The sequence below is a fragment of the Lissotriton vulgaris genome, chromosome 12 (assembly GCF_964263255.1).
Source record: "Lissotriton vulgaris chromosome 12, aLisVul1.2, whole genome shotgun sequence".
In the NCBI taxonomy this organism is placed as follows: domain Eukaryota; kingdom Metazoa; phylum Chordata; class Amphibia; order Caudata; family Salamandridae; genus Lissotriton; species Lissotriton vulgaris.
Window position 1 is genome coordinate 56,859,447 of NC_141700.1, and position 14,991 is coordinate 56,874,437.

The 14,991-nt window shown below is 40.0% G+C and overlaps 1 protein-coding gene across 2 annotated transcripts in view; it reads right to left on the reverse strand.

The window, feature by feature from the left end:
• The window catches only part of HDGFL2 (HDGF like 2), a 113,437-nt gene that overhangs the window by 80,242 nt on the left and 18,204 nt on the right, over positions 1-14,991 (reverse strand). For both annotated transcript variants that reach the window (XM_086947064.1, XM_086947065.1), the window contains exons 4-7: positions 13,085-13,285; positions 12,439-12,558; positions 4,109-4,186; positions 3,017-3,374 (exon numbers count right to left, since the gene is read on the reverse strand). In XM_086947064.1, the coding sequence (XP_086803190.1) occupies positions 3,017-3,374; positions 4,109-4,186; positions 12,439-12,558; positions 13,085-13,285 (757 nt within the window). The remainder of the gene's footprint in view (positions 1-3,016; positions 3,375-4,108; positions 4,187-12,438; positions 12,559-13,084; positions 13,286-14,991) is intronic.

The following is a 14,991-nucleotide window of genomic DNA, read 5'->3' on the forward strand; positions in this document are numbered from 1 at the left end:
CCTGCTCACCGGGCTTTAAAAGTCGTGATCTGACTAACTTTTACCGCAAGAGTGCTATTGAGAGAAAGTCATGAATCTCCTGAGGGGAAGAGATTGAGGTAAGTGTGTCCATGAGCAGGACTGCGGCTTCTGGTCTATAAGAGCCCGGCAAACCCTACAAGACAATGTACTAGTACCAGATTTTGATTTCTAGGTTTGGAGTGTCCTTGTTAATGTTGTGCACCAGCAGTCCTAGAAAGCAATAATATAAACACAGCACTAGGCTGGAGTATCCTCACTCTCAGTTTTGTACATTACCTGCAATTCTAATAGGAATCCTTGGAGTTGCCGTAATGAAGTTCAAAACTATACGGTACAAATATTCAAAGAGAGCCTATGAGAGTAGTGGGCTATCTTTCTGTGCCCCTTGTCCAGCACTCAATCCTCGTCTACTGTCAAGTGAGTTGGCGCCGATTCCCAGGATGACACGCTGTGTGTAAGCGGAAGCTCTTTCACAGGTACCTACCTGGATATCACTCTTACCTGTCTTCTCAGCAACCCCTATATACCATGTTCAGCGATGTCAACGGTTTTAAAAATGATTGCTTTCTTCAGAGGCCATGAAACATCTACCTTAGAATGGAACAGTGCAGCACTACAGACTCTTCCTTACACCTTGGCAGCATGGGCTACCAAGATCAGATCTGAAAGGGAATTGCCTACCATTTTGCCCTACCGATAAGCAAGGAAGAGAACATGCAACTAAAATCGAATGTGCAACCGAAGAGATACACATGTGCAGCAATTAAGAACGTCCCATGTGGAGCAAGCCATTTTAATAGTAAGGTCGGTGACCAGGTCAAACCCCAAGATCCTACCCTTAACCAGATTTCTGCAGCATGCATCAAGAGCACATTAAGGAGTGCTTTGAAAAAGCAACAAAAGAAAAAACAGCTCTGCAAAATAAACTGAAAACAAAAAAGTAATCACTGAAGAGAGATCCAACTAGAAGAATCTCATAACATGCGTAGAGTTAAAAAAGGAAGTGGCAAAATGCAGGATGCGCTGCAGGACAACGATCAGTTGTTTATAAACCCGTGCAGAGACCTCCTTTTTAGTGCCGACCTACGTGCTCTGGTACAATCCAAAAAAGAAAAAAAAAAGCAGAAGATTCACCTAGGACTATGAAAATAAGAGTGATAGGTGTAAAACTACAGAAGTGTATTACGAGTTGCAATGAACTGCGGGGAGTCGCACAGCAAAACTTCCTGAAAACAAACTAGGGGGAAGGCAGTAGAGCAACACGCTCAAGGGTGGCTCTGGAAGAAAGAGCTGCGCATTCGTCCTTTCTAAGTAGATCCTGTGCACGTGTGTAATCAAACATGTGCTCATCTCTTCTTTAGTGCAGAGGTTATGTGCTCCGGTACGGTCCTTAACGGCAAAAGGATGATCCACCAGTAGGAAGAAGGAAACGTAAGAGAACGATTACCTTTTGTATACATTGCCATATTCTTTTAGAGCCCTTTTCTTACAAATGAGGTCTTGTTAGCTGGGAAGTTGGGGAATCTGCGGGAGTATCTCCGAATACAGTCATACTCCACACATACCATGCAAAGAGAAATAACAGGCTCACCTCACATGCTTTCATTGACAAATATACTGCAATGCCTAGGAACATTTACTATGACCATCAGATAAATCATATTTGCAGTGGAACACATGAAAAGTTAATATTTGAGAAAAGAACTAGGATTTCTCCATGACACCACCTACTGGCATCTAGAGAATAATCTCTAATTGGTAACTAAAGCTAACAACGTTTCCAGCATGACTGCCTACGAGCATGACCATGTTCACATCTTCAGTAGTCAGGGGGCAACATGAGCAAGAACATTTGAGAGAATAACATGATTTTACTAGTTAATACATTCTATAGCAGATTCTTGCTGCAACACTATGGGTCATTGTCTAAAAAGCAGAAAGCAGCTTCTACTAATTATGTGGAGCTAGTCACCATGGCAGTGGTATGTGATGCTAAAGTTTTAAATACGCTTCTTGTCTAAAGAAGCAAACTAGAATTCTAGAAGTTTGAGATTTGTTTGGCACTTCTTTTATAGAGAGCACTTCTCCATTGTAAGAATGAGATCAAGCCCGTTCAGCTATGCCACACACTGAGGCCCCCCCCCAAAAAATCTAGATTCTTGCAAAATAACTGCCGCATTCATTATGCACTCTGATGTACTAAAGGAATTGAATTGAGACAGGCCAAATCCCACCCTTACAAGCGGTGTACTTTGTAAAAGTCAGAGGGTTTTTCAATTACCCGTTTGCTTAAATGGACATCAGAACCAACTACACAGATTAGCATGTTTTGGTGGCTTCGTGCACAGAAGTATTGTGCTAATGATATGCAAAATGTGGGTTTCAAAAAGGTGAAAGGACACCGAGACCACCCATTTTATCGTTACAAGGAAATTCCTTGTTTAGAAGGCCATCTCTCATTTCTTTGAAATGTTTCCACTTCTACTTCCTAGGAGGACAATTTCAAGCATATAAACATTTAAATGCTGAACCACTTTCGCCATAACATCACTTGAAGGCGTTGGTGAAGTTGTAAGGTTATCTACCGCAAAAAGGAGTCCTGTCCAGCACAGACTTATTTTCAGAGGACGACAACTAAATTGACAGGAGCCCTACCAAGGCTATGCACATCAATCATACCTATGCTCACATAGAACTGTTCCTCCTAAATGCTTTTCCGGGAAGTAATCATGAAGCACTCATAAAACAGAGCTCAATTTTGGGGTTAAGTGTCTCCACAGACACGTAAAGTAAAATTATGTTATGACTTCTATTCTGTACTCTACAGGCAACTCCCAGCTAAACGTAGAACTAGCACAGTAATAAAATCCAAGACGACATCAACACGTAGATCAGAAGCAGCACATTAATAATGAACAGATGCATCAGGATCATGCATTGCACACTAAATCTACTTCATACAAAAAGTTTTCCATAGGTACGGGCCACTTCCCACCTGGTTTTCTGCCTCGGGGAGCTTTCTTCACAGGAACATCGGATTCAGAATCAGATTCTTGTTTCTTGGCAGCTGGCTTCCTTCCTCGCGGAGTCTTCTTTACAGGCACATCAGAGTCTGAGTTAATGTCCGATTTCTTTATTTCTGGCTGCTTCGGGGGCACGTCAGACCCAGAGCCGGAGTCAGATTTCTTCACCTCTGTTTCCTTCACAGGCACATCAGAGCTAGAGTCAGATTTCTTTACTTCGGACTCTTTATCCTCCTCCTCCTCCTCCTCATCCTCTTCTTTCTTTTCCTCCTTCTCATTCTCCTCCTCTAATTCAGCTTTAGACTCAGAGTCTGAAGCAGACTCTACCACCTGCAAAGAGTAGGAATAAAAGCCACATGAAGCAAACCTACTGTTCAAGGAGAAAGGAATGAAGGTGCCAAAGGTGCATGCTTTTAACTGAAGCCTCCAAAGTTGGTACTAAAAACAAAAATACTATAATGCAATGGTGTCCTCCCAGCCGGTCTACACAATTCGCAAAGGACAGATACAACACATACAAATATGGGATAAACCTTTGCCTTCTGAACAAATAGGCAGGACTGCATATTTCCCCCAATCATCAACTTTTAAAACTTAAGTGAGCTTCCACAGCAGTGTAACACATCGCTTTTTAAGTCATTACATTAAATGCCCAACTGCACAAGATAAAGATCACATAAGCTCAAAGAGAGCAAAAGGAGACAGCAGAATACTCGTAATCTCGATTAAACAACCTGCCGCAACCCTTATGGCAGAGCCAAGTATTACACCCATAAATTTCAAACAATAGCATATGGACAGAAACAAGCCTGAGCGTCTAACAACAAGGACCATTCCAGACTCACAAGCAATCAACTGCAGAGTTTGCATATCCTTTTAACGAAACAGTCAGCAAAAGCAGATAGTAATGTGAGGACTGGATGCCTGGCACTTCTAGCTCTTCAGTTGCTACTGTCAGTATCCATCATGCCAGGGATAACTGCACTATTATAAACCACTGTCGCTAGATGCTTTGGTCATTCAAAAGCAGATATGCATTTTTTCACCTTAAAATGGCTACCCACCTTTTTTTTCCGTCCACCCGTGGACACCTTTCTCGGAGGCCTACCCCTTTGTACAACTTTCTTCTCTGGAACGAAATCCTATAGAAAACATTGAACACATTGAAAACATTGAACACATTTCACCAATCCGGCTTTTTGCATGCAGACATTTTAAGTATTAAATAAGGGTAACCGCTCACCATTCCCACCCTACTATATCAAGTCTTCGCTGCACTTAGAAACCGTATGCATGTGAAAACAATTCAAAGCAGGTGTGCAGGATTTGATTTTAGGAGTTATTGCAAAGACCCTGTGAAACAGTTTTAATTTAGTGCCCCTATCCTCTCTGCCATATTCTTTTCATACAACCGCTCAATCCTGGGCCACAGGGACAGAAACACATCTAAGCAGTTCTCGTAGCCTTGTGCTTCGATGGAATGCGTAACGGTAACACAGACAGGCATTTATCTGTTACATTAATTCCCTCCAAAAACGTTGCAAGGTATTGTAGGCCAGAGTAGTGTTGAAAAGATTAAGAGCATAGCACACACCACAGCATTAGTACTCGCAATTCAGTAGGGAAGCTACTATGCTATCTTTACGTAAATAGACGCAATGCTACTTCAACAAGCATTTGCAATGCAATAGGTCTCGCAATTGGAAAGTTTGAGCTATTGGTATTGTAAATGACATTTTTTATTTATGTGTTGGTTTTGAAAATAGCGAAATTAATAGCTTTGTCATTTACAATGCCAATAATTATAACTTTCGCAAATGTGACACCTATAATATTTGTAATGCAATATGTGTTGTATTTACGTGACTTAGATGTATTGATATTACAAATAACAATGGCTTTTTTTATAATTAATACTTTTAAAAAAGTTATTGTAATTTATAATGGCAATAGCTTAAAATAACTTTTGTGAAGATTATGTTCAGTATATTTTATTGTGACGAAAATCCAAGAACAGAAGTGAAATATTAACATCTTTTTGTGACATTTGTAATAAAGCTTGAAACATTGAGAGAACATATTTGAACCAGTTGTTGTTGAATGGTTGCACAGATTGATGCTGTGGTAGCGCATAGTTATGCTGTGGTGCCCCTGAGTGATGCTGTGGTAGCGCATAGTGATGCTGTGGTGCCCCTGAGTGATGCTGTGATAGCGCATAGTGATGCTGTGGTGCCCCTGAGTGATGCTGTGGTGCCCCTGAGTGATGCTGTGGTAGCGCATAGTGATGCTGTGGTGCCCCTAAGTGATGCTGTGGTGGGGCCGAGTGATGCTGTGGTGATGCAATAGATAGAGTGAGGGAGGGCGATAGACAGAGTGAGGGAGGGCGATAGACAGAGTGAGGGAGGGCGATAGACAGAGTGAGGGAGGGTGATAGACAGAGTGAGGGCGATAGACAGAGTGAGGGCGATAGACAGAGTGAGGGCGATAGACAGAGTGAGGGCGATAGACAGAGTGAGGGCGATAGACAGAGTGAGGGCGATAGACAGTGAGGTGGTGGACGTGGTGGTGGACTTGGTGGTGGTGGACTTGGTGGTGGTGGACGTGGTGGTGGTGGACGTGGTGGTAGATGTGGTAGTGGTGGACATGGTGGTGGTGGACGTGGTGGATGTAGTGGTGGTGGACGTGGTGGATGTAGTGGTGGTGGACGTGGTGGATGTAGTGGTGGTGGACGTGGTGGATGTAGTGGTGGTGGATGTGGTGCTGGAGGGGGTGGTTGTGGACGTGGTGGTGGTGGATGCGGGGTGCACAGTCAAAATATCGATTCCAAATTATCGACCAACATTAATATCGAGTTAAAAATATCGAAGGTCAAGAATATCGAGGTCAAGAATATCGTTGGACAGAATATCGACCCTAAGGTAATATTGATTTTTTTTATATCGATGCAAGTAATATCGATAGCAATTATATCGATGTTACTAATTTCTTTGTTACTAATATCGATATTTATGTATTTTATATGCATGTGTTATATGTTTTTTGTTAAGTTTTTTATTTGTTTTAAATTATATGTGTACTATTTTTTATATATTAAAAAAATGTATATTTAATTTAATTTTATGTTTTAGTACTGGAGCGGGTTGTGGGTTTATAGGGGAATTGGGTGGTACGTAATTTAATTTTAATTAATTATTTATTTTTAATTGATATAGTTATTTTTTTTATAATTCAATATTAATCGGTAATTAATTTTAATTGGTAATTAAGGTTTGTTATTGGTAATTACATTTTTTAATTGGCAATTAATTTTTTTAATTGGTAATTAATATTTTTAATTGTTAATTACTTTTTAATATTTGGAAATTCACTGTATTAATTGATAAATGATTTTCCATTAAAAATATTGTTATTTGAAAAAAACAACATTTGTTTACCATTTTTTAATAGTTAATCAATTATTAATTAATATGTTTTTGTTTTGAAAAATATTTTAGTGTTCAATATTTATTTGGTAATTGATATTCCTTAAATAATATTTCTTGGTATTTATTGTTAATTAATTATTCAATTGTAATTATGTTTTTAGCAATTATTAATGGGTATTTGCAAATGACGTAGAGTTATTTAAAAATTTAATTTTGAATTATTTTATTTACAACAATTATTTATAAATGTTAGATTTAACTTCTACGCTATCCAATGCTTTCCCTACTGCTGCACTCTCTGGAGTTGGAATAGTAATTTTTACCCCTACGCTATCCAACACTTTCCCTACTGTTGCACTCTGTGGTGTTGGAATAGTAATTTTTACCCCTACGCTATCCAATGTTTTCCCTACTGTTGCACTCTCTGGAGTTTGAATAGTAATTTTTACCTCTACACTTATACAACGGTTTCTCTACTATTGTGCTCTCTGGAGTGGGAATAGTAATTTTAAGTTCTATGCTATCCAACATTTTTATTAATGTATTTTTTGGATTTTGAATAGCATTTTTATGTATTTAGTTATTTAATTTTTTTTGTATAAATTTAGATAATTTAGTATATAATTAATTTTAAAAATATTAAAGGTATATTTAATTTTTATGTATTAAACATAATTCTTTACTTTTTATTTATGTTTATGTTTTATGTTTGTAAATGTATTTGTAATTTATATTTTTTATTAAGTTATACATTTTTAAAATAATTAATACAACTTATTGTTAAGTGCGTATATATTATACATTTTCTGTATATGTTTAATGTAATAATATATATGTATTTATTAATTTTACACATTACTACATATTTTTAACTATGTTTATTTTATTTATTAGTGTTATTTACTTTACATTCATATTTTTGGAGAAAAAAACGATATTTTTAACATCTATATTTTTTTTCCTCAATATTTTTGTCCTTATGTTGTAGATAGGATGTCGATATTCTTGCCTTCGATATTTCTGCATCGGTATTCCTGTAGGTCGATATTTTCAACGTTAATAATTTGTCAGTGATTCGTGGATGCGGCGGCGGTGGTGGTGAACACGGTGGACGTGGACTTGGTGGTGGAAGTGGTGATGGAGGTAGACGTGGTGGTGTTGGTGGACACCAGGGTGGACGTGGTGGTGGTGGACGTGGTGGATGTTGTGGTGGCGGTGGATGTGGTGGTGGACTTGGTGGAGGTAGTGGATGTGGTGGTGGAGGTAGACGTGGTGGTGGACGTGGTAGTGGCCTGGTGGTGGACGTGGTGGTGGACATGGTGGTGGACATGGTGGTGGTGGATGTAGTGGTGGTGTAATTGTGACTACAAGGTAAGTCTCTCTGAAGGGACTGTATTATTGTACGGAGGGCAAAGTTTGGTGTTAAAGCGCAGACTCATGCTCAGAGGCAGAATCCAGAATAGGGCAGGAGGCAGAAAGAAGGTTAAAATAAAAAATAAAAAAAAATCAGAGGCACAGATATAGACAGAAACATTCTCTAGATATGAATAAAAAAAAGAAAAAAATCTACATCTACCGCAAGAGATGTTTTGGGAAAGGGGATAATGCAAAAGATTTGCACAGCGGCGGGCACTCTCAAAGCAATATTCATGAATGTTATAAGATTTGCGTGATAGCAACACATAAACGTAGTTTCTGACACAGGAAATGCAGCAGACGAACATGGCATCAAGGTATCTTTCTTCTGTTGCGGCATGCGAACATATCGTCACTAGACTCCGTAAGTGAGCGTTATTTCCTCCAGTGCTTTCAAACACAACCACAATGGTTTCCAAAGAGTACACTTTATTTGTTTTTTAATTTGATCCAGATGCACCAGAAACTGCATCAAGGTTAAAATTAAAACAATTAAACCAAATGCTTCAGCACATGGTCAAAACCTAGAGAACTTCTCTATTTCTAGTTTAAATGATCCGGAACCCTTAAGACACGAGAGGCTGGTGTACGACCATCATCTAAACGAAAAGTGCAGCTTGTCAACCTGTTTTCAGAGTTCTCAGGATTATAGGCTTTTAAACACCAAATTCCTCTTTTACAAAGCAAACAAAAAGCTAGGCATTCTCACTAGCCTTTAATACAGACTCAGTGCCTCAAGAAACCCAGCACCTGATTGCTAAATTCTATCTTTTTTTATAACAGAGTTTTTGATGTTTACGCTTGCCTAAAAGTAGAGCCGTGAGAAGAGTATTGACACCTCTGCGCTAATGGAGGCCAAAAATATCCCAAAACTGTTAACTTTTGGAGGTGCTGGAGAAAACTGAAGGATGCATTCAAAAATTATTTTTAGCATGATTTTCTTGCCGTAAATTCCTCATAGGTAAGGAGGTACGCAAGACAGTTCCTCTAATGGAATAGTGAGAGCGTGGGGGGCGTGTGCAGGACGGGGGAGGGTCTGGAAGAGGTCGCTAGATCTTTTCCTGGCCACTGGATCCATTTAGACTAGCACAGTTGGCCTGTGGTCTGATACGGGTGAAAAGAATGTAATGTATGCGCCATGAAACAGGCAGAAAGCCATTTTAAACAAGTAAATAAATGGGTTTAAGTTGCACAAACTTAGCTGTGGAGTAACTGATCGCTGTTTAACATAAGGGGAATACAGTGGATCAACAGCACGGGGGGGAGCGGGAGGCATTTCTTTGAAGTCTGATGCAGAGTCTCAGACAAATGGTGGAATGGTGGTGTGCGAGCGGCTTCCTTTCAAGTCTGATGGGAAGGGTGCGGGGAGCAAATGGCGAGCGCGCGCCCGGTGCACATGCACTGGGCATAATCCGCATTCCAAAGCCCTCTTGGTAAGATTTCCTAGAGCACATCTATATCTTTCGCATAGCGATTGCTTACGCAATAGCTAGGAGAGAGCTAAAAAGTCTGCATGTCATGCATTGTATAACGAATACCTCAGTAAATGTGCATTTTTCTTCACCGCAACCTAAAACAGACTCCCACAGTTTACAAAATAAATCCTCCCTTCACCCGCTGTACCCAAGTCAGATTAGTTACTGGTTGCCATGTGCTAAAAGGAAAGCTTGGCAGAGATTGATGCCCATGAGAAAGACACAGAGCAGTATTTTACTCATACTGGTCATCTTATCGTTTTATAAATGTTCCCAAACATACTTCCTCACTGTATGTTCTGTGCCTCTGCCCACAGGCAATTGGAAAGCTAGAATATAAGTAACACTGGGCCCGACTGGTACATCCCTGGACGAAGGGCACAACACTATGCACAGGCTTAAGGTTGCTACCATAATAAGCAACAAGACAATCATGAGTTGCTGTGGCTCTCATAAATAAAATGTAGCCCTGGCTTCTTAACATGGTCAATCACAAGACAGACAGCTCCTCTCTGATTTAAAATGTGAGAAATCCAGACTGACTCCACTTCAGTTACACCAAACTGCATGTAACCCACATGAAAAATGAGAATCATCAAACTCAAAGATAGAAAGATCATCTGGATTGCACAGAGGATTCTGTCAGCAACTTTCCATCAGGAAAAAAATTAAACTTTGTTAGATCTGTTTAACTTTTACCAACACATAAGTAGGAGTGAGCCAGAAATGCCATTACAGTATGTGCAGCTCACCGTGTTCATTCCTGCTTTAAGTATGCTGAAATGGCACAGTGAACAGGAGTGAGCCACAACTTCCAATTACAGTGCTATCTTCCCCTGTGCCAGAGTCACTGAACATGTTCAAATCACCTCTTCGGGTACACCTCAACCTGGATGAACACAATGAGCAGTAACTGGAGTCAAGACACAAAAGTAAGTCATGGATATCTTTTAAGGAAGCAGAGATCCTCAAAAGAGACAGATCTTGGACACTACTTTTCTTTAGCAGAATACAAGATGTTGCATTTTGTGGCATCCTACATCAATTAACATGTGTTTTTCACTGATACACATATTCTCCCTTTGCTCCCATCTGTTACAGAATGTGCACATTATTCAAGTTGAGGAAGAGATGTGGCACAAGGTTCGATCCCCGAGGACAGCGGCAGTTTAGCCCAGCACCATGTGACTCTGGGCAATAGCTTGTTTTATCTCCCAGAGGGCCCCCAGCGCCGGGACACCACTTCGGAGGTAGCTGTGCACTTTACAAATACTGGTATATCATTTCAAGATAGCAACACAGATATCAATTCTTTCTTTTGATTTTCACTTTTGTAAGATGACTAAAGGTTGCGATGTGCCACCTTCACTTCTTCAGAGCATATTATGATCAACAACCAGGGTCTGCGACTTGCTGCGGTTCACGTGGCAAGGGTGGTCCCCTCCTGCCGATCACAAGTTTCATAACATGAAGCATACATCACATTCAACTAGTTTAGATCACTGGTCAGAATTCAGTCCCACTAAATATTCCTTATTTAAAAGGAAACACCATTTCTCAATCAACACACAATTATGTCAAGCCCATCGTTTAACCCTCCAACCACAAGTTGTGCAACATCTTATGTTACAACCCTCATCACTGGTGGAGGCATGGCATTTATGCCATAGACTGCATCTTTGATCAGAGCCTACTACTTTTTTTCAATTAGAAATGTCAATCTCAATTTGAGGCTGCCACTGGTTAACTAGTTTACATTCCCTGCACTTACAAAACATTTCAAAACCCTGATAGTCAACTAAGATCAGACACGGTTTCCCCAATTATATTTCATAGCTGGAAGTTCAAATGTTGGCTATTCAAATGCCATTTCTTCACTGCAGATTTAAACACAACTTTAAACTTGAAACAGAACACATAAGAACACGGTTCTACCAGAAAAGTCTGCTGACTGATAAAAACCTAGTACAACTCAATTTCAATTCTTCAGACACAAACATTAACTGCATGCAGGCAAGTAGAAAAGAATATGTACAAAGAAAAACAACAACAAAAACCCACAAGCTTTGGCAACTCTATAGCTTACAAAAAAGCTGTTGAATTAAAAAAATCTTAAGGTAGCTCAAATCTTCATGCAATTCAATGTTTTCCATCTTTATAGCTGCAAGATGTATTTTTCAAATATTTGTCACTAATTAAACTCAAACTAAATTTAAAAATAATACGGAAGCTTAAAGTAAAACGCTTGCCAAGGCCTAATTTACTTCCAGAAGACTCTGAACTGAAACATACTACAGTAATTTAGTCCACTACAGTAGCACAGGGAGCAAATTTATAGGCCTACAGGAGAAAAGACATCTCATTTTCTGTTATGCTAATTACACATTCTGTCTCAAACACCATCTGAGTGTGCAGCAGCAGGTCCATTCCATAGCTCCTCAAATAATTTTTTGCCAAGGCTTGAGCTTTAGTGGAATATGTAGCATACACAAGATAAACCAAAAACAACCCTTAAAGTCTGCTCTTGGTCACACCCTGGGGAAAATATACCTGCAGTGGTGATATTACAGAATAGAAGGGAGGGGTGGGAAGTAGGAAGTAAACGTGTGGGGTCGGTATTTGAGGGGGGAGCATCAAACAGAGAGATAGACAGAGCAAGAAAACACATGCACTCTAAAGGATTGCTGAATAAAACAAAATCACTAAATGTGAGCACAGTAAGGGTACAAGTCATCCAATCAAAGGGATGGTAAAGAGGCTATGCTGGAGGGGCAAAATAGAAGAGAAAGGCAAGCCATTAAATAAGAAGTAAGCAAAGGAGAGGGACATTAAAGCCAACCAATGGTAAGAAAGGAGTTGGCTCTTAGCCCACTGTCATTTTTTGCTATGGTCCACAAAAGGCTTAAGCCTACACAGAGCAAAGAGCTGTTTGGTATGTGAGACCTAATAAGCTAGTGTCCTGTTCAGGGCAACTTATGTGATCCATCCTCCATTGCCTACAACAAGGCTTTTCATCTAAATGCACGAGTCAACTAGCTCCCTTTCTAAGAAAATGAACTGAGTGCTCATAGCGCATACCTGATCACTGTTATCTGATCGGTATGAACTCTCTGAATTAGCCTCCTCTTCCTCTGAAACAGAATCACTGGGCACATCCAAATCACTTGAAGGTTTTCTTGCACGCTTTGCCGGAGGAACCTGAGGTGGAAAAAAATAGTAAGCACATATACAGATCTCAAGTAGAATGTTTATGAAGAACGAAGCCAGATTGCCTGGAAAAGAACACCTGACTTTTCAGGCATTTGAACTTATGAAATGATAAAATCCCATTGCTGGAGACTACCCGATACAAAATGGTATGGGAGACGCAAAAGTGGATATATAGGTTAACTGGAACTATGGTGAGGAAGAATGGGGGTGCCTATCTTGTTGCTAGTGTGCATATTAGAGGAAAGAATGCTGATATTCTTGGAATGTCAGAACTATGAATCCATGTTGATTGTAACATTATCGTACGTCACATTACTAAAGTATCCTCAAGTAAGAGGTTTATGGCTTGGTATGATATTCGAATAATATTAGGTGAGAAGGCTACAAAAACCAATACATCCATGTCACATTAAAATAAAGACCAAGGTGCTTAAATAAGGGTGATATCTAGTGCCATGGAGTCTAGGAACAGAGACCACCTAGAATGTCCAGAATAAGGTTTGAATTTAGATACCTTTATAGCCGGAGCTTTTCGCTTGATACCAGTGTGATCATTTTGCTTTTCTGATGCGTCTGCATCATCATCTTCTCCTTCACTTGCAATTTTCTCAGGTACAGCCGATGGAGGCACCTCGTCATCATCTTCGTCTTCTCCGGGGTCACTTGGTGCAGCCGCTTCATTCTCTGGAACTTCACTTTCCGAGGAGCTTGGGGCCTAAGACAGAGAGGGAGGAAAGGAATAATAAATATATGAAGTCACTGTATTTCCCAGAGAAGCTCGCTGAAAAGTATCAACAAAAAGAATTGGTCCCTCAATACCAGGTGACTAATGTATGTACAGGAGACTATACCAAGCTGCAGCAAAACTTGTTTGATGGCAAGGGTGACCAAGAGGATAAATGGAAAGATCGCACAAATTATGGAAGCACTCTTTCATATGAACATCATATCTACTTCTATAACTGCTCACAGCATCTTATACTAGGATGGGTGTGGGCACTCAATTCTTTCGAAGCCAAACTACATGAAGGATCAAAAATGTTTGCTTTTATCATATGGGCTTGCAAAGATCTTATCCACACAAAGCACAACCAATTAAACAAAAAACAAGCAAAAGATACACATCACAAAACTATGGACACTAAAGCTAGCATATGAACAGCCTAAAACTAAAAAGCAGGTTACATAAATGAAGGCCAAGTAGAAATAAACAAGAAAATAATAGTCTTGACAGCGAGTTTCCAGAAGACTTGATCTGACAACCGCTTTTAAAATTTACTGAGATAGCCTAACAGAATCCGAGCCGTATACTGTACATCCAGGAACACCGGCATGAAGTCACAGGTTGCTTCTAGTAACAGGAAACCTCAAAAAAGAATCTCAGGAGAAGCTGGTCATTCTAGAGATTAGAGCATCATCATTACATACACAAATGTAGGCATTAGAAAGGAATCTTGAATAAGAATCCTCTTCAAAACCAAGAAATGTAGTTCCATGTAAAAGCAGTACTGTGCGAAGAGAGTTTAAAAAAAAAAAAGATGGGTTGTCTGCTTTTTTCTCCACTTCAGGCTTGATATGCAAGTTTTTGAAACTTGAGTAACACCTTTTACCATTGGTCCCTCGCACCCACCCACCTTCACATTTTCATATGAATGAATTAAAGGCTAGTATGCCTGTGCTTGCCTTTTTAGAATGCAATGACAAAAAAGGTGCAACATGTATATGTATATATATATATATATATATATATACACACACACACACGCAATCTAATGAGCATGGGTCAGAACAGTATAACTGAGCTGACGGGGCAAACTAGCTTCATCCGGTGATAAGGCTTCAATTTGGTGAAAGAAATGTAGTGCTAGTCTCTCTTGCCCCTAATCACTCATCCAAGATGCCCTCCGAAAGACATCACAGTTATGGACAGGAAAGCAACTGCAATTCGGATTACAGGAAGGAAAGACCATCTCATAGAAGCCCTAAAGTCAACAAAGCAATACAAGGGTGCATCAAGAGTAAGACCTGTGCCCTCAGGTCAAAGAGGAAAGTTGGTTCATTTGGGCAGACTTACAACACAGGATAGCTTCATATCGCCAGGGCACAGGTTAGGATAGGAATGGAAAATGAGGATTGGGAAAAATTATCTACTTTTTATCAAAGTAAGAGTGTGAACATGGAGACAGCGCAGAGGAAGAGAGCACTGTCCGATTGTATGTCCGGCCGCTTGAATAGTTGCAGTCTACATGGTGGTTACTAGCGAACTGTATCCCTACATGGCAAGCACCTGCTTCTACACAACCCGCTACTTGTCTGGCACTCGCCTATGGAAGTAGGGTCTACTTCAACTCACTGGGCAGAATCGGTCTGCTGGTGTGCACAAAAGGAAAGGCCCTTCCCATTGTACACTATCAGGCTGAA